At 49.6% G+C, this 22,074-nt stretch overlaps 1 protein-coding gene across 1 annotated transcript in view; it reads left to right on the plus strand.

Annotated features, from left to right (window-relative positions):
* TMEM132D (transmembrane protein 132D) overlaps nt 1-22,074 on the plus strand; it is a 725,131-nt gene that overhangs the window by 693,914 nt on the left and 9,143 nt on the right. The window contains exons 6-8 of the mRNA XM_049866226.1: nt 15,812-16,017; nt 17,875-18,148; nt 20,716-20,907. Of these exons, the coding sequence (XP_049722183.1) occupies nt 15,812-16,017; nt 17,875-18,148; nt 20,716-20,907 (672 nt within the window). The remainder of the gene's footprint in view (nt 1-15,811; nt 16,018-17,874; nt 18,149-20,715; nt 20,908-22,074) is intronic.

Consider the following 22,074-nt stretch of genomic DNA (forward strand, 5'->3'; position numbering starts at 1 on the left):
ACTCTGTTTGCCTGTCTGTCCTCTCTTACAAGAAGAGGTTAGGATTAGACCCACCCTACTCCAGTATGACTTCCTTAACTGATAAAACCCAAAACCAAACCCGTTGCTGTCAAGTCAATTCTGACTCATAGTGACCCTATAGACAGTAGAACTGTCCCATAGGGTTTCCAAAGAGTGCCTGGTGGATTCGAACTGCTGACCTTTTGGTTAGCAGCATTGTAGCTCACTGTAGCACTTAACCACTGCACGACAAGGGCTTCCGTTAACTGATTAAAAAAAAGAACATTGCCGTCAAGTCAATTCCGACTCATAGAGACCCTGTAGGACAGAGTAGAATTGCCTCATAGAGTTTCCAAGGAGTGCATGGTGGATTTGAACTGCTGACCTTTTGGTTAGCAGCAGTAGCACTTAACCACTACACCACCAGGGTTTCCAAACTGACAATGCCTGAAAAAAAAAAAAAAAAACCTTATTTTAACGTAACTGATAACGTCTGCAAAGAAAAACCCTATGCCTCCAAACAGGGTCACCAGTGTAGGGTTAGGACTTCAACACATCTTTTGGGGCGCTACCCTTTGACCCATAGCAGGTATACAGGTGTACACACATATAAGCATTCCGTTCAGCTGCTGATGTGTGCACATTACAGAGTGGCTGTAACTCAGCAACGCTTCAGAAAGGGAAGTGCCTGCTCTTTCGACGTGAGGCTCAGGGTCCTGGGCCTGTTGAGCAAGGGGAGCACCGTGCTGGTTATTCTGGGGGAGAAGGAAGAGAGAGAACCACGGGTACACAGAGGGACGCCGAGAGGCTGTGTGAGAGACAACGTGAGCCCTGCTGTAGCCTGAAAACCTACAGAAAACTTCACAGTTCTCAAAAATGTTCTCTGAGATTATCCTTCATGGAAACCAGTGAAGGATCCGTTTCCAGGCTGGCTGGGGACAGAGTAGACCTGGGAGAGCCCATGTGGACAGAAGAGCAAGAGGGATGAAAGCATCCAGAAAACTGAGGCCAGGCAGGGGCAGCCCCAGTTCTGGGGCCTCGGAGCTTCCCAGTTTGGCTGGGGAACACATGTCTAAGAAAACAAATAGAAAATTATGTACCCAAAGTACTGAAGGTTTATTTAGACTGACAAGAGAAATCAACAAATCACATTTTTTTTAAAGTGTCAGATACTACAAATATCACAAAATCTAGAAAAATGACATTGTTTTTATTAAGTACCTGCTTGACCCCCCTCTATAATGCCTTTTCCTATATCTTTTGGCTGCATCTACTTCGGACATTCCTGACAATGTCTTTGTAACTGTATTTCTTTAGTGAAAGAATTAAAAGATAATTCAACCTTTCTTTTAGCCTAAGCAGTAAACCAGTCGAGATCCTCATATGTGTCACGGTAGAACACCCAGGGGGTCTCGATGCTCCATGGGGTTTTCAAGGCTGTGACCTTTTGGATCTAGATCACCAGGCCTTTCTTCTGAGGTACCTCTAGGTGAGTTCTAACCTCCAAGCTTTCAGTTAGTAGTCAAACACCTAACTGCTTGCACCACCCAGTAACTCCTTCTAGGCTGTTGTGATTGTCGTTGGGTCCCGGCGGGTCGGTTTCTACTCATGACGACCCCATGTAACCGAGCAGAACTGCCCCATAGGGCTTCCTAGGTTGTAATCTTTACGGGTACAGATTGCCAGGCCTTTCTCTTGCAGAGTCGCTGTGTGAGTTCCAACTGTCAGCCTTTAGATTAGCAGCCAACTGCTTAAACTGTTCCGCCCCCAGGGCTCCTTTCTTTTAGCTAGTAAATAGAAATTTCTTTTTCGTTATTGATAGCTTAGAAAAGTATCTTTCCACTTGATACCTTGACAACTTCCTGATGTCAGGTAAAATTTTATGGTCGTTGTAAAATTTTGAAAAAGCCTATCAAGTGTCTTTCGTATACAAGCTGTGAGATTTCGGGGCAAGTGATGGTTAAGGTTGTGTGTCACCTTGGCTGCTGGGCCATGACTCTCAGTGGTTTGGCAGTCATGTGATGTTGTGATCACTTCCATGATGAGGTTTGATATTATGTGACCACCTCCATGATGGGATCTGCTGTGAGTAGCAAATCAGTTGAAAGTAAGTTTTCTTGAGCGTGTGGACTGCACTGAACATAAGTGGATGGTCTGGCAAGACGTGGGGGCTTTTTGCTCGAGCTGGATCCTGCAGCTGTCTCCTGTTTGTCTGACCTCTGGTTCTTGGGACTTGAGCTGGCAGCTTACCTGCAGTCTTGTCTGCCCACCTTGGGATTCACTGATCTTCGCAGCCTGTGAGAAAGAGCCCTGCTCTCTGACCTGTGGATCTCGGGTTAGCCAGCCCCTGCTGCTGTGTGAATCAGGAGAGGCCTCTATCCTGACTCCCTGACTTGGGACATTCCAGCCTCCACAACCGCATGAGCCATTTCCTTGATATAAATCTCTCTCTCTCTCCATGTTACTGGTTTTGTGTCTCTAGGGAACCCAGCCCACGTCAGGGCATTTCAAGTGTTCTTGCAAAGCCACTCATCTTCAATACTCTTGGAACTCCTGGCAGTCATTTACCAGTTTGTCACCAGTGTCCTTGTTGGAATGATGTATTGTGAGCTTTACGTTGTCTTTGTCATTGTCGGTGTTTCATGTCAAATAAGCAAGACACTTCAGCACAGGAATTCTGATAAAATCTGCTTTGCATAATTTCCGCTAAAAAAGAAAATGCAGAGTGTGTTTATTACTTTATATGCTGCTTTACTGAGTGAATTTCTGAGTAGAAGGAAATTATGTTTCACTAAGCATGGAGCCCTGGTGGCGCAGTGGTTAAGAGCTCGGCTGCTAACCAAAAGGTCGGCAGTTGGAATCCATCAGCCGCTCCTTGAAAAGCCTAGGGGGCAGTTCTACTCTGTCCTTTAGGGTCGCTATGAGTCGGAATCGACTTGCCGGCAGTGACGTTTTTTCGTTTGTTTGTTTTTTAAGCGTGGAGGAGGGCTGGCACAGGTTTCCTCTGAGAGCTTGCACTGCAGACCTTGTTCCTCATCTACCGTCCACATCCCCGGTGCGTGAACTTAGGATGCAATAAGATTTGCAAAGTAAGGTGTTTTAGCCATAATCACGTAAAACCCCTCTGGTTTCCTCTTTACCCCACTTCTTCTACGCCAGATGGTTTTGAGTGGCTGTGAACATGTCTGGTATCCAGCTATGGGGCAGTAGGTTTGGGAGTGCGTATAGACTGGGTTTAACGGGATCTGTTTACGTGGTTTAGTTACTTCCACAGATAGCTAAGTAATTGCTGGGTATCTTGGTACGGGGAAGGCTTCTACAAATACTTAGCTGGTTCAATGTGACAACTAACCTGCTTTGAAAATTTAAAGAAGAAATCTTGAAAGAGTTTGGATTTTTTTTTAATTCTCTGTTTACTTTGTGGGGTGCAGAGAGTTAGTCTACGTGGGAATTCAGGGCAGCAAGGGCGTACTTGGGCACTGGAAAGAGCAGGGCTGGAGCAGTGAGATTCAGCGATGGAGCCCAGGTGCCAGAGACCCTTCCCATGAAACCTGAGAAAGAACTAGAAGGCGAAACACTCCTTCCCGTCACCGGGCTTGCAGGTTTGGTTCCTACCAATCAGGCCTGGACTGTGAGGGGCACTGCAGGTGTGGGGAAGAGATGTGGGGTCCAAGAAATACCAGTGACCTTTTTTCCACACAGTTTTTCCTGGACTCCACTCCTCTATTTCAAGTTTCCCAAACTTGCCTTCAGTTGGGGTGTTGCTTGTTAAAAACACAGATTACTGGACTCAACCTAGACCTAACAATTAAAAATCCCCAGGGGCAGGGCCACAGATCTCTGTTTTTAATAAGCACCCCAAGTTGAGGCTTACCAGCTGGCACCCTTAGAAACACCGCCCCAGCTCATTCCTGCCATTTGTCCGCTTTGTGGAACCCCTTGAGCCTCCTTCTGAGACTGGAAAGCATTCATCTCTGGGGTTTTCTGGAAAGTATTCATGCAGGAGGAAAGAGGTCCCTCGGGGTTTCTGCGTTTGGGAAAAAAGAAGTAGATGATGTCTCTATCACTGTAGCTCCCAGCAAAAGCAGGCAGCTGGGTTTGGAGTAGGCCAGTGTCTCTCAATGTCCCCAGCCTCTTTGGGGTGAGAATTAGAAATACAGATTTGCAAGTCGTAGCCCAGACCCACCCAATCAGACTTTCTGGGGCAAGGCCTGGGCGTCTTAATTTTTAGAAGACTCCCCTACTATGTTAATTCTGGTGCTTTCTAAAGTCTGGGGATTATTGCTCTAAGCAGTCAGGAGTTTGTATAACCCTTAGCCACACGGCTGTAAAAATGACAGTGATTTGCTGCTTGAGATGGGTTGACAGGGTGGCCGCAACAATGGGCTCGAACATACCAGCGCTCATGAAGATGGCGCAGGACTGGACAGGGCTTCCTTCTGTCGTACATAAGGTCGCCATGAGCCGGAGCAACCTGCGCAGCACCTAACAGCAAGACACGAGCTGCCCGTTTACCGAGCACTTTCATCCGGGTTCTCCTTGGACATTTTTACCAACTGTGAGTCATAGAGAAGGCCTGTCGTTATGCCTGTCTTGTGGAAAATAAAATGGAGGGTGAGAGAGACTAGTCAACAGCTCAAATTTACACAGCGATGTAACAGTTTAGAACTCAGACATAGTTATCCTGACGCGGTAAGACTTGGCTCAACGCCAGCCCCACTCGGAGACCAGGAGCTTCAGCCTCACCTGGAGCTTGCTGGAGAAGCCCATCTCATGCCTCTCCCGGACCTGGGAGCCCCTGGGGAGAAGCCCATCTCATGCCTCTCCCGGACCTGGGAACCCCTGGGGATGGGCCCAGCCATCTGACTTCACAAACCCTCCAGCTGGCGCTGACGCTGACCGAGCTCCCGCTTAAGGACCACTGCTTGCCGCCGGGAATGAGCTCCTCCAGCTACCCTGAGGAATGTGGCCTAGCATCTGATTTTCCTTTTTTCTTTAAACTGCGTAGATCAGTCTTTATCTTTTTCCTTGGGACAGACCCCAAGTGGTAAAATGACTTCATCCAAAGGTACAGATAACCCTAAAGAGTCTTCACACATGCTAATGTTTTTTGTTGTTGTTTTAAATGTCTGTAGTTTTTAGTTTAAATATTTTATTTATATAAACGTGTTTAATTGCTTACAGTTATTAGTTTAGGTTTCTTTTGTCGTTGTGGTAACATGCACATGCCTAATACATACGGTAGATGACATTTAACATCCCCATGCTGTACAACCATCGGAGCTATTATTTCCAGAACATTCTCACCACCCCAGAAGGAAACCCCACACCCATTATCAGTCATCCCCTTGTCCCCAGCCCCAGATGGCTGTAATGTGCAGCCAGGACTAATAGCCACTGCTCTGGTCTACACCGTGAACGTTGGGAGTCACACCACTAGCCACTGGAAGTCAGAAACAATTTCAGTTTTAACCTACATATAAGTCCATGTCATTTCAAAACCTAAAACCCTATTCTGGATTAGATAAGAGGCAGGTGGTAGAAGGATGGGGCGGGCCATCATCTCTGTCATAGTTAGACCCTTGAAAGTTTTCAGTACTGCTCCATTTGCCCCCCTGCTCCCTGTTAAAATACAGGGTCTGCCGTATCGAGGCTTCATGGATCATTCAACAGATATTGATTGGGCCTCGACTGTACGCCCTGTCCTAGGTTTTGGAGACACAGAGATCGGCCAGGCAGGGTCCTGCACATAAGTTTATGGTGTCCAGTAGGGAATCACACGTGTCAAAAACAGAGGATAGTACTGGTACCTGATGGTAGCTGTAGTTCTTGTTAGCTGCCATTGCCTCTACCCCTGACTTGTGGCAACCCAATGCACAACGAGATCAGACCATTGTGACCCATAGGATTTTCACTGGCTAATTTTTGGAATTAGATTGCCAGGCCTTTCTTCATAGTCTGTCTTAGACTGGAAGCTCTGCTGAAGCCTGTCCACCATGGATGACCCTGCTGGTATCAGAAATACCATGGCATAGCTTCCAGCATCACAACAACACACAAGCCACCAGAGTAGGACAGACAGACCAGACGGGAAGTGGTCACTAAGGGTGGAAGTGATAGGGGCCATGGCCAGCTTGATATCCCCGTGTCGATGCTTCACAGGGAAGCAGAAGCCGAGCAGTGGGCACTGTGCGGGAGCCCTGCCTGCAGACCAGGAGAGGGGCGCACTGCTCCAGGGGAGTGCTACTGCTGATGGGGTACGCCCGGGGCACTGGGTCCCAGCTGAAACCACGCGCCTGAGCTATGGGGAGACGGCCTGCCACTGCCTCACACTCCAGCCTCGCGAGAGGCTACACAGCCACCTTCAGAACACTGCCTTCCCTGTTTCTATCCCTGGTGTTTAAAGGAAGATTGGTGTCCATTTTCCATCTATCTGGCTATCATTTTCAGAAGTGTGGTTCTGATTCTTAAACTTCTGGGTATTAGAAACCCGAAACCCACCCAGAAGTGTTTAGAGCTATGTGTGAGCTGTGCCCTTAAAGGGAAAAGCACAGAACACAGAGTGTTGACCTTCGTGTTGGAGAAAATGAGAAAATACAGAACATAGACCTGGCTGCTGCGCGTGAGTGGACTCCCTGGGAGGAGGCAGAGGGCGGGTGAGAGGGCCTCACTCAGAGCGGGCAGCAGCGGGGAGCGCCGGTCATGGGGAGCAGCGGCTCTTGGCTGCCTGGGCTTCCTTCTGCTCTATTTGATGTCTTTAGCCGGGAGCCTGGCTCATTCTCCCACTTTTCACTAGCAAAACAAAGAAACAGAACAATTGAAAAGAAAATCTCCAATGAGGTGTTCAGACTTTAAAAGCCGGTGTGAAATATCCATTAAATGTGGCAAAGCTTTGTGAAATTAAAAAATTTTTAAGATGACACCTACTCATTGACATAGAACCCGCGGCCATCAGGTCGGCTCTGACTCACGGCATCTTCCTGCATGTCAGAGTAGAGCTGCTTTCAGCGGCTGTTTGCGAGTAGCTCACCAGGCCTGTCTTCTGCAGAGCCATTGGGTGGACTCGAACTGCCAGACTTTCTGTTAGCAGCCAAGGACGTTCACCGTCTGTACCACTGCAGTAGAGAGTCTGAGAGCAGATTCTGTCATTCTTGAAAAAATTCAAATGGTGTTTTCTGAGTTGGAGCACTAAATAAACAAATAAAAAAAAACATTGCCATCGAGTCGATTCCAACTCATAGCGACCCTGTAGGACAGAGTAGAACTGCCCCATAGGGTTTCCGAGGAGTGGCTGGTGGGTTTGAACTGTTGAGCTTTTGGTTAGCAGCTGAGCTCTTAGCTACTGCGCCGCCAGGGCTCCACTAGGACAGTATAAAACAGCTTCAAAAGGTTGGAGGTTCAAGTCCACCCAGAGGTGTCTCTACTTCTAAACATTCAACCACTGAAAACCCCCTGGAGCACAGCCTACTCTGACACACACAGGGTGCCACGAGTTGGAGTCAACTCAACGGCAACTGAGCTTGGTCCTTCCTGTCAGCATGCCTTTTGCTTATTTTCCTGTTATTGTCAGTTGTCACTCTGCCGTGTAAACTCAATGAGGGTAAACCACACCCATTGCCGTGGAGTCGATTCAGACTCATAGTGACCCTATAGGACTGAGTAGAACTGCCCCATAGGGTTTCCAAGGAGCAGCTGGTGGATTCGAACTGTCAAACTTCTGGTTAGCAGCCGAGCTCTTTTTTAAATTTTGTTCTCTGCTGTGTCCCCAGAGCCCCAGACAAAGCCTGGCTCATCACTGGGTCTCAAGAGACGTCTGTGCCGCAAATGAATGAACGTCTAACTCTCTGGGGTGGGGGAGGACCTTCAGGGTAGGCGTGATGGGGTCTGATTCAGAGCCGGGAGGAAGACCGTCGTTTAGAGTTTCCGTCCCCCATCTCACCACGGTGCAGTCTCAGGGCTATCAAGATGCTTCAAACAGTAGGTCCCCCTTGGACTCTAAGCAGAAAATGGCTCCGGGCTTTCCTGGGTCAGGGGGCACCCAGCTGAGTTCCCTTCACTTCTCTGACCAGCACTGACCCATAGAGCTGTGGAAATGTTCTGTCCGTACTGTCCGGCACGGAAGCTCTAGCCACAGTGGTCACGCGGCCAGTGCAACCGAGGCACTGAAGTTTTCATTTTATTTTAAAGAAAGAGCCACACCACCTCTCACTTACATGAAATAGGCAGATAACATAGAAAGCAGGGATTATTTGTGGTTACAGGGTGGGAGGGACAGGGAAGGGGGACTTCGGCTAGGGGGCAGTAACTTTATGTTAATGGTGGTGGAATGATTTGGAAAGAGATAGTGATAATGGTTGCCCAACTTGAAGAATATAATGTCTTTGAATTGCCCACGTAGACATTGTTCAGTTGGCAAATGTTTTGGTAGGTATATTTTTATCACATTTTTTTTTTTTAATGAAAGAATCATATGCAGCTAGTGGCTACTGTATCAGACCGCATATTACTCTGGATTTTCCTGGCCTCCAAAACCTGTGGATTCTCGTGTTCCCCAGCTTCTCACATATTCACCCCAGTGCTGGCCCAGGCAGGCCTCACTGATGTACCCAACCTTTGTCGCCCTGAGAAGTCATCGTCGCAAGCGACAGCAAGCAGCTCTGGCTGATTTAGCAGAAATGGAATGTATTAGGTTTGTCATAAGGGTATTGAACGGCTTGTAGAACTGCTAAGAGGGCTGGAGAACCAGGTGAAATGCCACAGAGCCAGGAGCCATGCTGGAAACACAGCAGTCATTTCTGGTCTTGGCTCTGCCACCCCGCTGCCACCACCCACCCTCAGGTGATGCCAGCAGGGCTCCCACAGTGCCAGGCAGGACCTAGATGCCACCCGGAGCACCACTCGCACAGAGGGCAGGGAAACGCATTCGGTCTACGACAGTGAGTCTGCAGGCACCTAACATGCGCACTTTAGATGCGACGGACTAGCCTAACAGGGATTACTGTCCGGCATCGCTGGATACGAGGCAGAGAGTCCTCCAGCTCAAAGCAAGCTGCCAAGCCGAGCTTTTGTTGAGGGATCGAGAGGAGGGAGGTTTTCATAATCAGTTCTCGTCTACCTTAGAAGATTAATCAAAACGGAGCCTCTGAGAACTGGTGGGCGGATTGGTCTTTGTCAGAACCACCTCATCTCAAGCCTTCTCTGTGGTGAGTGTGAGGATAACAGAAGGACTGCGGACCAGGCTCAGAGCTGCCTTCCGTCAGTGAAATCAGTCAAAATCGGATCAGTGACAAGTCTGTGACAATGTAAACCCACCCTAGGAGCCTGAGCTGCAGAGGACCCTGGGATCTGCCTTTTCTTAACTTTTATTTTTATTTGATAAAAGCTGGACAGTGAAAAGGGAAGACAGATGAAGAATTGGCACATTCAGACTGGTTTTGGTGAAGAATATTGAATATACCATGGACTGCCAAAGAGTGAACAAATTGGTCTAGAAGAAATACAACGAGAATGCTCCTTAGAAGGGGAATTGCGCGACTTTGACTTGCTTACTTTGAACACGTCAGCAGGAAAGACCAGTTGCTAGAAAAGGATATCATGGTTGGTAAAGTAGAGGGTCAGCGAAAACGAGGGAAACCCTCCACGAGATGGACTGACACAACAGCCTCAATGATGAGCTCAGACTTACCAACCATCGTGAAGATGACGCAGGACCAGGCAACGTTTCCTTCTTTTGTACATAAGGTCACCATGAATCAGAGCGGAGGCCACAGCAACCAGCCACAACACGAGAGTTCTGACAGAGTCATTGTGAGGACTGAAGGGAATAATGTATTCAGCTTCTAGTACAGTGCTGTGCAGGAAGCGAACACTCAGTAAATATCAGCCACCCGTCATGGATTGGATTGTGTCCCCTAGAAATGTGTGTCAACTTGGCTGGGTCATGATTCCCAGTATTGTATGGTTGTCCACCATTTTGTCATCTAATGTGATTTTCCTGTGTGTTGTAAATCCTACCTCTAATGACGTTAACGAGGCAGGGTAAGAGGCAGTTATGTTAACGAGGCAGGACTCAGTCTACAGGATTAGGTTGTGTCTTGAGACAATCTCTTTTGAGATATAAAAGAGAGAAGCGAGCAGAGAGGATGGGAATCTCCTATCACCAAGAAAGAAGAACCAGGAGCACAGCGTGTCCTTTGGGCCCAGGGTTCCTGCACCGAGAAGCTCCTAGACCAGGGGAAGATTGATGACAAGAGCCAACAGAGACAGAAAGCTTTCCCCTGGAGCAGGTGCCCTAAATTTGGACTCCTAGCCTACTGGACTGTGAGAGAATAAACTTCTGTTTGTTAAAGCCATCCACTTGTTGAATTTCTGTTATAGCAGCACTAGATGACTAAGACACGGCCATTCTTGTTACCACTGTTATGAATGTTGTTATCTTAGTCCAGGATAGAGGCCACTCTCAGAAAGGCACATGCATGTTGCTTGAGAATTGGGCACAAAGACTTCCGTAGGGTGTCTGTTTTTGCCACATTTGAGGCAGAAAAGGAAACAGAATTTCATTATCATCAAATCTAGTTGTAGAAAAAAGTACCAAAGGGACGTAAATTTCACCACACCACGAATGTCGGTGATGCTCAAATAAGATTTAAATTCATCCTGCATTTAAACAGAAAAAAGAAGAAAATGTCATTAAACTCACATGAGTGCCAGGCTGTGCACACTGGAACCAGAAATATTGACTCGGCCCCCATAACGGAGCAGGACGCCCAGCTGGAATGGATCGTGAAAGAGGTTTAGGAGTTTTAATGGATCATCCCTCCCAGCCATCAGCGTTGGAAAGTGGCAGTTTATTAATAAATTATTGGACGTGTACAGTTTGTCATATTTTAATGAGACATAATGAACAGGTCCCCTCAGCTCACCTAGACCGTTCCATTTCTCAGTCCATCTCCCATGGGGAGCGTGTGTAACGTTTAACAGTCGTAATGCAATGGCCAGGTCACGGAGGAAAAGGTGGATGCCGGAAACCTGGGGATGGTTCCGCCTGGCCTGGCTCTCACACAAACACATGTCGGCTTCTCTCTCCAGCCCAGGTGGTGGCTGGGGCTCCGGATGGCCTTTGGGGATATCTTAGTTACCTAGTGCTGCTATAACAGAAGTGCCACGAGTGGGTGACCTTAAAGAACAGAGTCTTAGTTCTCACAGCTCTGAGGCTAACAGTGTAGATGGTATCGATTCCTTCCTTGTCAGCAGCCCTGGGCATTCCTGGTCTTAGGGAGGATCCTCACGCCCTACAGGACAGAGCAGAACTGCCCCATAGAGTTTCCAAGGAGCGCCAGGCGGATTCGAACTGCCGACCTTTTGGTTAGCAGCCGTAGCACTTAACCACTATGCCACCAGGGTTTCCAATTCTTCGCTAGTTAAGCTGAATTATTGTTTGGTTTTCAGAAGACTTCAGAGGACATTTTTGGTTTAAGGTTTAAAGATTATCTCAGAGCAATAGTTTTTGGGGTTCATCCAACCTTCCTGGCTCTAGGATGTCTGGTGTCCATGAAAATTTGAAATTCTGTTCTGCATTTTCCCCCTTTTGATCAGGATTTCATCTCTAGAATCTTTGATCGAAATGTTCAGTAATGGCAGCCAGGCACCATCCATTTCTTCTGGTCTCATGGCAAAGGAGGCAACTAGCCACAGGTTCTAATCTGTTCTTTTCATAACTCAGAAGTGATTGGATTTAGAACCCACTTTGCTCGGGTATGATCTAGTTAACATAACAAAGAAACCCTATTTCCGAACAGGGTCCCATCCACGGGTGCAGGGGTTAGGATTCCAGCACTTATTTTGGAGGACACACTTCAGTCCATAACAACAGGGGTGAGGCTTGTGTCTTCCCAGCTGAGGCTCAGACCAGTCTTAGGTCAGGTCCCTAAGAGCATTGTCTGAGGATCATACATGGGATTTACCAAGTGGGGCACTCGGGAGACCTGTGAGAGAAAGGAAGGGAGGGAGCAGGACAGGGCAGAGGAAGAAGTGGGGCCGAGAAGGCGTATGAGGATACTGCGCTGCTGTAACAAATTACCCCGAAATTGATGTCTTAAACAACAGAAACATACTCGTGCAGAGTTCTGGAGGCCAAGAGTACAAAAGCAGTGCCATCTGACCAAAGGCAAAGTGTCAGCAGGGCCACCTCCCTCTGGAGGCTCCAGGGGAGAATTTATTCCTTGGCTTGTGGCCACATGGCTGCAACCTCGGCCTCTGTTTTCACATGGCCGTCTCTGCTGTGTGAGGGTGTCTAATCTCCCTGCTCCAACTAAAGTGAGCAGAAATTTTAGAAGAATGGTTTCTGTCAAGGCTACTTTGACTCGCGGCAACCTCACGTGTGTCAGGGTAGAATTGTGCTCATAGGGCCTTCCTGGCTGATCTTTCAGAAGTAGGTTGCCAGGCCTTTCTTCCTAGTTGCCTCTGGGTGGGCTGGAACCTCCAACCTTTCAGTTAGCAGCCAAACACATTAACTCTTTGCACCATCCAGGGACATGAGCAAATTAGGGAATATTTATTGGACAGATAAAAGCCACTCTGTTGGAATCTAGGGCAGGAAGTGAAATTGGACTCTGGGGAGACTAGACATGGGAGCTATACACTCATCAGGCTCAGAACGGTCCCTTTTATTTGCCACTGAAGTCTTTCCCCACGAGACCTCTTCCACCTTGGTATTCCACTCAAGCCCTTCCCCAACTTCCCGATTCCTCCTCCAAGGTGAAGCTGGCAAGACCATAAGTCACTCCTCCCTGATTTTTATTTATTCTGTTTGCATACAGTTTCCTTCATTAGCAATTCATTAGCATTAGGAGGGGAGACCCCAGACTTGGCATTCAGGAGTAATGCTCCTACAGCCCGTTCCTGACTGAGACCTCTGCCCCCCATCTTTGACCCCAATTAAATTCTTGGCTCGTTTTGTTTGCAGGAATCCACACATTCATAGGTTCTTCCCTGTGACCTTCCCTGTCTTCATGTCTTACCCAGACCTAGCCTCCTAAACCCTTTAACCTGGAGCACTCTGTTCTGTTAATGCAGTTACCACAATATGCTGGGCACTGCGTGGCAGTCCCGAGGAGCTAGGGTAGGCTGAGGTGATGGATGCCCCGGCATCTCAACCACTTAACACACAAGGGTTTGGTTCCCACTCACGGCCCCTGTCCCTGAGGGAGAAGGCTGTCTGTGTCAGAGCCCCCGAGGGCACACACTGCTGGACCACCACCTTCTGGGACATCCCCGTCCACCGGGTCACAGGGCAAGACAGCTCTGGAAGGTCTCTCATCAGAAATGAAACGCTCCAGCAAGGAACGACTGGGTCAGGGTAGTCACAGCCACACCCCTGCTCAACAACAGCAAGCTGGAAGGACAAGACAACCCTACTGTGTGCCACAAGGAGGAAGAAGACAACTTGGCTGACAGGTGTACTGACCACCTCGTGGAGACTGATGTGGACACTGCAGTGTGTGGACAACCAGATGACCCCAGAGGCCCAGGTGTACAACCCCCCAGCAGAATAGTGTTCACTTGTGTAATTTAGCATAAATACTTCACACACACTCACATACACACAATCACACACAGATACACATGCACACCACACAAATACACATACACACAAATACACACATGTATGCTCACATATGTACATACTTACATGCTCACAGACACATGAGCACACACATGGACCCATATTCACACAATGCTCACACACACACAGGAACACACATTCACACAGTGCTCACACACACAGACACACATCACACAGTGCTCGTGCAGTTATGTTCACACACGCACATGCTCACATTCAGACAATGCTCACACACATTCACACACATGGACACACATTCACACAATGTTCATATTCACACATTCACACACATGGTCCTACACACACGCGCACACACACACGCACTTATCCCCATCTCAGCTCCCTGCCACCCAGTCCCAGCATTGCTGGTCAAGCCCTGGGTGTGTGGCCACCTGTTAAGTCCCCTCAGAGCACCCTGCAGTGACACTAGGTCCTCCCTCTCCGGCACCCCTGTCCTTCTCCAGTGTCTTGGTCCCACTTTTCTCACCACCTTGAATGGTGAACACTGAGTTAAAAAAAAAAAAAAGCCAGAGACTTAGCTTTGCACTCACAGCTGTACCTAGTGCTCCCAGGCAGCCACTTCCTTCCACAGGGGACGGGGCGGCACACTGGCCAGGGTAACCACCAGGCTCCTGGTCTCAGCTCCCCTGGTAGGCAAGAGCATCTAAAATGTTGAGTTCACAAAACAGCCTGCTTCTTTAAAAATGAGCCTTATCACCCATTCGCCTCTGCCTGTCTGTCTGACTGTCCGTCTATCCATTTCTTTTCTGCCTCCCTCCCTTCCTCCCTTCCTTTTTCCTCTTCTACCTCCCTCCGTCCTTCCTTGCCTGTCTACCTACTTCTTCTTAAGGAGGGAAGGTTCGTGTTTAGCTGCTAACCCCGATGCTTCCTAAACCAGCTGCCGTCAGTTCAGCCCTGACTCCTGGTGACCCCGGGTGTGTGTGTCATAGCAGATTTGTACCCCAGAGGGTTTTCAATGGTTTATTTTTCAGAAGGAGATCACCAGGCCTTTCTTCCAGGGCACCTCTGGGTAGACGCAAACCACCAACTTTTCAGTTAGCAGCCAAGCATGTTAATTGTGTGCATCTTCCTGGGACTGCCACTCTCCACAATAGCGACCTCAGAATACCCCTGCTCTTCCCTTTCTGAGGAAATTCATGGCCGATCAAGGAAAAAGATATGACCACGAGATAGCAGTGTTGCACAGTAAGCTATTTATTGGGATTGACACATTGGCCACACAGATGCAGGAGGCAGTCCCATCAGCAGGGGGTCTGCCAGAGGCAAGCAGCACAGGGAGCCCCCAGGAAGGGAAGAGGGCATGAAAACCCCAGGGAAGAGAAGGGAGGGAGGTCCTATATATGATCATGGGGTCTCTGAGTCAAAGACCCGCAAAGACAGTGACAGCTGGGGCCCTGATAACTATGGGGCTTATTTTATCTGGGGCTAGCAGAGTTCCTGGTGGTGTAAACTAAAGGGTTGGTAGTTCGAGTCTACCCAGAGGTGCCTGGGAAGAAAGGCCTGGCAGTCTACTTCCAAAAAGTCATTCATTGAAAACCCTGTGTATTAGCTCACAAAACAAAGACCTATCACCCACGAGCACTGTGCTCCTTTAAAAAAAATCATGCCATATGAGACCAAATGGTCAACAATTACTTTAGAACAAAAATGAGACTGCGAGAGGGCAGGGAAACTAGATTAAACAGGACCACCAGAACTGAAATATTGGGAATGGTCACTCATTGTGAAGGATGTAACCAGTGTCGTTGAATAATCTGTGTAGAAATCGTTGAATGGGCACCTAAACTGCCGTGCACACCTTCACCGAAAATATAATAAAATACTATTTAAAAAAAAAACCCTGAGGAACTGCATGGGACTGTGGGTCGGAACTGACCTGATGGCAGCTGGTTGGTGTTTTGGCATGGCTAACACGCACTGGGTGAAATTTCATGGGGTGTACAAAGCAGACAGGCTCTAAGTAGCTAAAAATCTGCTTGTTTAGCTACTCTTAAAAGAACCGGTTGTGCACAAATTTGAGTTGGCCCCGGTGGGCTTTTTGGGGCTGATGGGCCTGAGCTTGCTATGAAGACATAAACACCTGGGGCCGTGTGCTGAGTTCTATCACTCAGGTCATAGAACGTATTGGAAACTCACACGCATCCCCTACCCTCTTACACTTCACAGGTGTCTGACAGGTGTGACTACGTGTTCGTCAACGGCAAGGAGATGAAGGGCAGGGTGAATGTGGTGGTGAACTTCACCTACCAACATCTGCAGGGTGCCCTGGAGATGACAGTGTGGGTGCCCCAGCTGCCCCTGCACATTGAGGTCTCAGACACCGAGCTCAACCAGATCAAGGGCTGGAGGGTGCCCATCGTCGCCAACAAGAGGTGGGTGTGCTTGCCGAGACCCCCAGCACCAACCCACCTCAGGGACAGCTACTTTCAGTCCGTGTGCTCCTTCAGGCATGGCTGGATCCAGGGTTCTCTGATCTCTCTCCATCTGTCTTGCCTGATACACTTGGTGTTGGCTTCATTCACCACCAGGCTTTTGTCATGAGGCCCCAGGCTTCTATCCCATCATCTCTGCATCCCCAGCAGACAGTGCATCATCTCCTTCCCAATGTCATTGCTGTTGTTAGCTGCTGTCGGCTCTGACTCACGGCAACCTTACGTATAACAGAACGAGATGTTGCCTGGTCCTACGCCGTCTTCATGACTGTTGGCATGTTTGAGCCCATTGTTGAGGCCGTTGTGTCATTCCATCTCTTTGAGGGTCTCCCTCTTTTTCACTGACCCTCTACCAAGCATGATGTCCTTCTCCAGCGACTGATCCCTCCTGATAACATGTCTAGTGTACGTGAGATGAAGTCTTGCCATCCTCGCTTCTAAGGAGCATTCTGGCTGTACTTCTTCCAAGACAGATTTGTTCATTCTTCTGGCAGTCCATGGTATATTCAATATCCTTCAGCAACACCATAATTCAATGCAAATTAAACGCTCAGCTGCTAACCAAAAGGTCAGCGGTTCAAATCTAGAAGCTGTCCTTTGGGAGAAAAGACCTGGAGATCTAGTCCCGTAAAGATCACAGCCTTAGATACCCTATGAGGCAATTATGCTCTGTCCCATAGGGTCGCTATGAGTCGCAATCAACTCGACAGCAATGGGATAGAGTTGCAGGGTCCCCATTATCCACCATCAGGTGACTATATGGGCACCAGGTGAACAGAGGGTGGTAGTGGCCCAGGCTCTGCCTTGGGAGACTGTCATCGCAGAGAAACCCAGGCGTGAGGGCACAAAGGCAATGTGGATGCTACCACTACAGGAGAGGGGTGGCCCCAAGGACGAAGGCTGTGGGACCCACCAGCCATTGGGTGATGGCTTTAGCAAAGATCCCATCATGCCTGTAGGGTGTTCTGACTTGAGTGGGGGGTGGGGATCTGTGCTGCGGAGGGCAGGGACCTGCAGGGGAAGACTCCTGGAGCTCTGGCCCTGCCCAGGTGCGATAGCAGCCAGCGCCCAGGTCAGATATGGTGGCCAAGCAGGCTTGAGAGTGAGCAGCTGCTGATTGCTGGAGGACCTGACCGTGCTGAGAAGGGGCTGATGGCACATGAGGCAGCAGGTGACGAGGGACCCACCGACATCTGTCCTCTTCTGGCCCTCACCGCCTTTCTCATCTCATCCTGCCTTGCTCTGGCTTACATACTCTGCTCCTTTGTGGACTAGTTTACAGGGCTGTGATGATTGTTCACGCCGTAGTTAGATGCTGTGGAATTGGCTCCAGCTCATAGTGTTCCCAACTACAACAGACCGAAACACTGCCTGGTCCTGTGCCATTTTTACCATCGTTGGTCTGCTCGAGTCCTGTGTTGCAGCCACTGTGTATTTTGAGTGTCTTCTAACCTAGGGGGCTCATCTTCCAGTGCCATACAGACCATGTTCTGTTGTGATCCATAGGGTTTTCATGGGCTGAGTTTCAGAAGTAGATCTCCAGGCCTTTTCTCCTAGCCTGTCTTAGCCTGGAAGCTCTGCTGAGACCTGCTCAGCATCACAGCAACATGCATACCCGTGGACACACTTCCTGAATGTTGCCCCTGCTTATCTGTCTGAGCCCACACCAGGCTGTGACCCCCATGAAGGCAGGGATGGTGGCTCACTCACCTTCACAGCTCATGTGGTGATCAGCCCACAGCCCCTGGCAGGTGACTAACCAGAAGTATGTGTTTGACTGAACTGCCTCTTCAACAGGCCAGCCCGGGACAGCGAGGAGGAGGACGAGGAGGAGCGGCGGGGCCGGGGCTGTGCCCTCCAGTACCAGCATGCCATGGTACGGGTCCTCACCCAGTTTGTGGCCGAGGCGGCCGAGCCCGAGGGGCACCTGGCTCACCTGCTGGGCTCTGACTGGCAAGTGGACATCACCGAACTGGTGCATGACTTCATGAAGGTGGAGGAGCCCAGGATTCTCCAGCTGCAGGGGGGACAAGTACTGATAGGACAGGAGCTTGGGATGACCACCATTCAGGTATGATGCCCAGACGCCCAGGCTCCCCGTGTCCCTGCCCCACTGGGAATCCAGCCCAGGCTCCTCGTGTCCCTGCCCCACTTGAGAATCCATCCTAGGGCTCCCGGTGTCCCTGCCCCGCTGAGAATCCATCCTAGGGCTCCCGGTGTCCCTGCCCCGCTGAGAATCCAGCCTAGGGCTCCCCATGTCCCTGCCCCGCTGAGAATCCAGCCCAGGCTCCCCGTGTCCCTGCCCCACTGGGAATCCAGCCCAGGCTCCCTTTGCCCCTGCCCTGCTGAAAATCCAACCTAGGGCTCCCGGTGTCCCTGCCCCACTGAGAATCCAGCCTAGGGCTCCCAGTGTCCCTGCCCCACTGGGATTCCAGCCCAGGCTCCCTGTCTCCCTTCCCCACTGATAATCTAGCCCAGGCTCCCTGTGTCCCTGCCCCACTGAGAATCCAGCCTAGGGCTCCCCGTGTCCCTGCCCCACTGGGAATCCAGCCCAGGCTCCCAGTGTCCCTGCCCCACTGGGAATCCTAGCCATATGTCATTGCTTAGAACAGCATCTCTTTTCACAGCGAGTAAATTTAAAGACACTGTTAGTGACGTAATATAAGTGCAACAACCTCATGACAGAAATCTTGGAATTCTTCCTGTATTACTTACGTCAGAAAAATAAAGGGCCAGCTCCTCTGGCTGGGTCTCGTGCGACCCTCTGGTACGTGATTTTTCCCTAAGTGATGGCTGATGTTCCCACCTTGGGAATCAAGCCCTGGAGGTGAGCTAGTGTTACTGGAATCACCAGCGTGAGCACCAGCCACCCCACATCACTGACCACTGTCCCCTAAACCTCCTTCCGTCCCTCCGTGGTGTCGTTGCTGCCTCTATTGAGTCCCGGCTTTGGGCTGGATGGGAACTTGGTCATGTCAGAAGTGGGCTGGAGGAGGGAACAAAGTACATGATCCTGTTGGTCTTGTGGGCGGGTACCCAATGCTAGGGACAGGATGGGCAAGGACCAGGAGGCTCCCTTGGGCTAGGTCATTTACCTCCTGCTGAGGACAAAGGATGGTTGACTCCTCAGTAGGTGCCTGTCTTAGTCACCTAGTGCTGCTGTAACAGAAATACCACGAGTGGGTGGCTTTAACAAACAGCAGTTTATTCTCTCACAGTCTAGGAGGCTAGAAGTCCAAATTCTGGGGGCTAGTCTTAGGGGAAGGCTTTCTCTCCCTGTCGGCTCTTGGGGAAAGTCCTTGTCATCAATTTTCCCCTGGTCTAGGAGCTTCTCAGCGCAGGGACCCTAGGTCTAAAGGACGCTTTCTGCTCCTGGCTCTTCTTGCTTGGTGGTAGGAGGCCCCTCTCCTTTCTGCTAACTTCTCTCTTTTATATTTCAAAACAAATTGACTCAAGACACAACCTAATCTTGTAGATTGAGTCCTGCCTCATTAACATAACTGCCTCTAACCCTGCCTCATTAACATCATAGAGGTAGGATTTACAACGTATAGGTAATTACGTGGAGCCCTGGTGACATAGTGGTTGAGCACTACTGCCGCTAACCACAAGTTCAGCAGTTCAAATCCACCAGCTGATCCTTGGAATCCCTGTGGGGCAGTTCTACTCTGTCCTGTAGGGTGGGTATAAGCCTGTCCTATAGAGTCCAACTATGAGTTGGAATCCACTTGATAGCAACAGGTGTGGATTCTTTTTTTTTTTTTTAAGGAGTAATCACATCAGATCACAAATGGAGGACAGCCACACAGTACTGGGAATCCTGGCCTAGCCAAGTTGACACACATTTGGGGGGACACAATTCAGTCCGTAACAGTACCCCACTTAGAGGTGATGGCATGGTCCTATGAGCCTGTCCGTGACGCCTCCAGAAAGGTGTGCATGAGGGTCCCTGTAGCTAGAGTGCAGTGGGCTCTGGGAGACTTAGAACAAGTGCATTCTGGGAGATCAGCCAGTATTTAAAAGAGATTATTTTACTCAAGCAGGAAAATATATGGATTTGAGCTGTGGACTGTCTTCCAAAATGTAACTGAGCATCGCAGCTCAGTGTTCCCCAAAATATGGAGTGACACACAAGATGACTTTAGGGGTGCACAGACCATTGATCTCCACCTCTTAGCTCCATGTTGATTTTCATGTGTGTGAGAAAAAAATACATCAATATATAACTAGCATACTAAAACCACTGCTCTTTCGTGCTAGAGTTTAAAAACAAAACAAAATACACAAATGAATTAGATGGCATAGTTGCTGGGTGACCGTAGAGCTGCTCTGTGCTGTACAAGAGCCGTAGCCCACAGGCAGGTGTGCAGGAAGTGAATACGGGGACACTTCTGTTGGGGATGGCTGGTGGTGGTGGAGTTTATTTGTGGGGTGGGAAGAGGGTGCCACCCCATGGTAGCACCTTGCTGTCAATGAGAACTGCGTCCCATGTGCACAGGTGAGCCGTAGGTGTTAAAGGAAGCCCTGGGGGAGGCTGGCTCCTGTTCTTTCTGCTCCTGGGTCCACCCTTCCCCCAGCGTCCCGTGTGTGGGTGACTCCTGGGCTCACAGCAGCCCCCATCTTGTGCTCTGCCCGCAGGTCCTGTCGCCCCTGTCGGATGCCATCCTGGCCGAGAAGACCGTCATGGTGCTGGACGAGAAGGTGACCATCACGGACCTCGGCGTCCAGCTCGTGACAGGGCTGTCGCTGTCCCTGCAGCTCAGCCCAGGCAGCAACAGGGCCATTTTTGCAACGGCAGTGGCCCAGGAGCTCCTGCAGAGGCCCAAGCAGGTGTGTGGGGGCTTGGGCCACACGCGGATGGGTGCGTGATGGGTGGGGCCACACATCAAGCGGGGTCACACACCCCTAGGGCCGCGTGCTGGGTGGAGTCACTGAGTGGGTGTGTCAGTCTGGGTGGGCTTGTGTTGGGGTGCGTGCTCTACCTCCTTCTGCCAGCTCCCGAAAGGAAAATGCACAAGAAGGTAGTTTCCTGAGTCAGAGATGACAGGCCACCCAGAGACAGCAGACAGGAGGCCCCTCCCCCTCAGCCACGACGCCAAGGGCTCCTCAGGTGGTCAGTCATGCAGGCTCGTGGGCTTTTCATCGGTCAGCTGTCCACACAGGCAGTTCTGGTTGTGGGCACGGCTGTACCTCGATGGTGAAGGGGGGACACAGAAGCGACCACATCCTGCCGCTTCATCCCTGCAAGGAAAACAGGGTGACTAGTTAGGGGGCTGGGGGGTGTGAGGAGATGGTTTCCACCCCTTTCCATTTAGCAGAAATGGGGTCGCATGATAGCGGTCAGGATTTTTCTTTTCCATCGTTTGACATACGGAGGAAGGAGCATGTGCTCACAGAGCGTGTGCTGTGTGTCTGTGCACATGTGGTATGCACCGTATGTTGTATGTGTGAGTGTGTGTATCCTGTGTATGTGGGCATGCGTGTTGTGTGGGTGTGCATACATGTATGTATGTTGTGTATGTACGTGAGTGTGGAATGCATGTGTATGGTGCGTGTATGTGTGTTGTGTATGTATGTGAGTGTGGAATGCATGTGTACGGTGTGTGTATGGTATATATACGTGCGTGTGTATATATGTGTGTTGTATGTGCACGTGTGTATGTGTATATGTGTGGCGTGTGTGTTGCCTGTATGTGTGTATTAGTATATGTGCATGCACGTGTGATGTGTGCATTGTGTGTTGTGTTTGTGTGTATGTGTGGGCATGTATGTATGCATGTATGTTCTGTGTGTATATATGTAGCGTGTATTGTATATATGCATGTTGTACGTGTATGTATTGTATATGTACATGTGTATGTGAGTTGTATATATGTATATGTGTTATGTGTTTTTGCACATGTGTTATGTGTACCCATGTGTATTGTGTTTATGCATGTTGTGTGTGAAAGTAGATGTATCTGAATGTATATGTGTAGTGTATATGTGTGTTGTATA

The sequence above is a fragment of the Elephas maximus genome, chromosome 22 (assembly GCF_024166365.1).
Source record: "Elephas maximus indicus isolate mEleMax1 chromosome 22, mEleMax1 primary haplotype, whole genome shotgun sequence".
NCBI lineage: Eukaryota > Metazoa > Chordata > Mammalia > Proboscidea > Elephantidae > Elephas > Elephas maximus.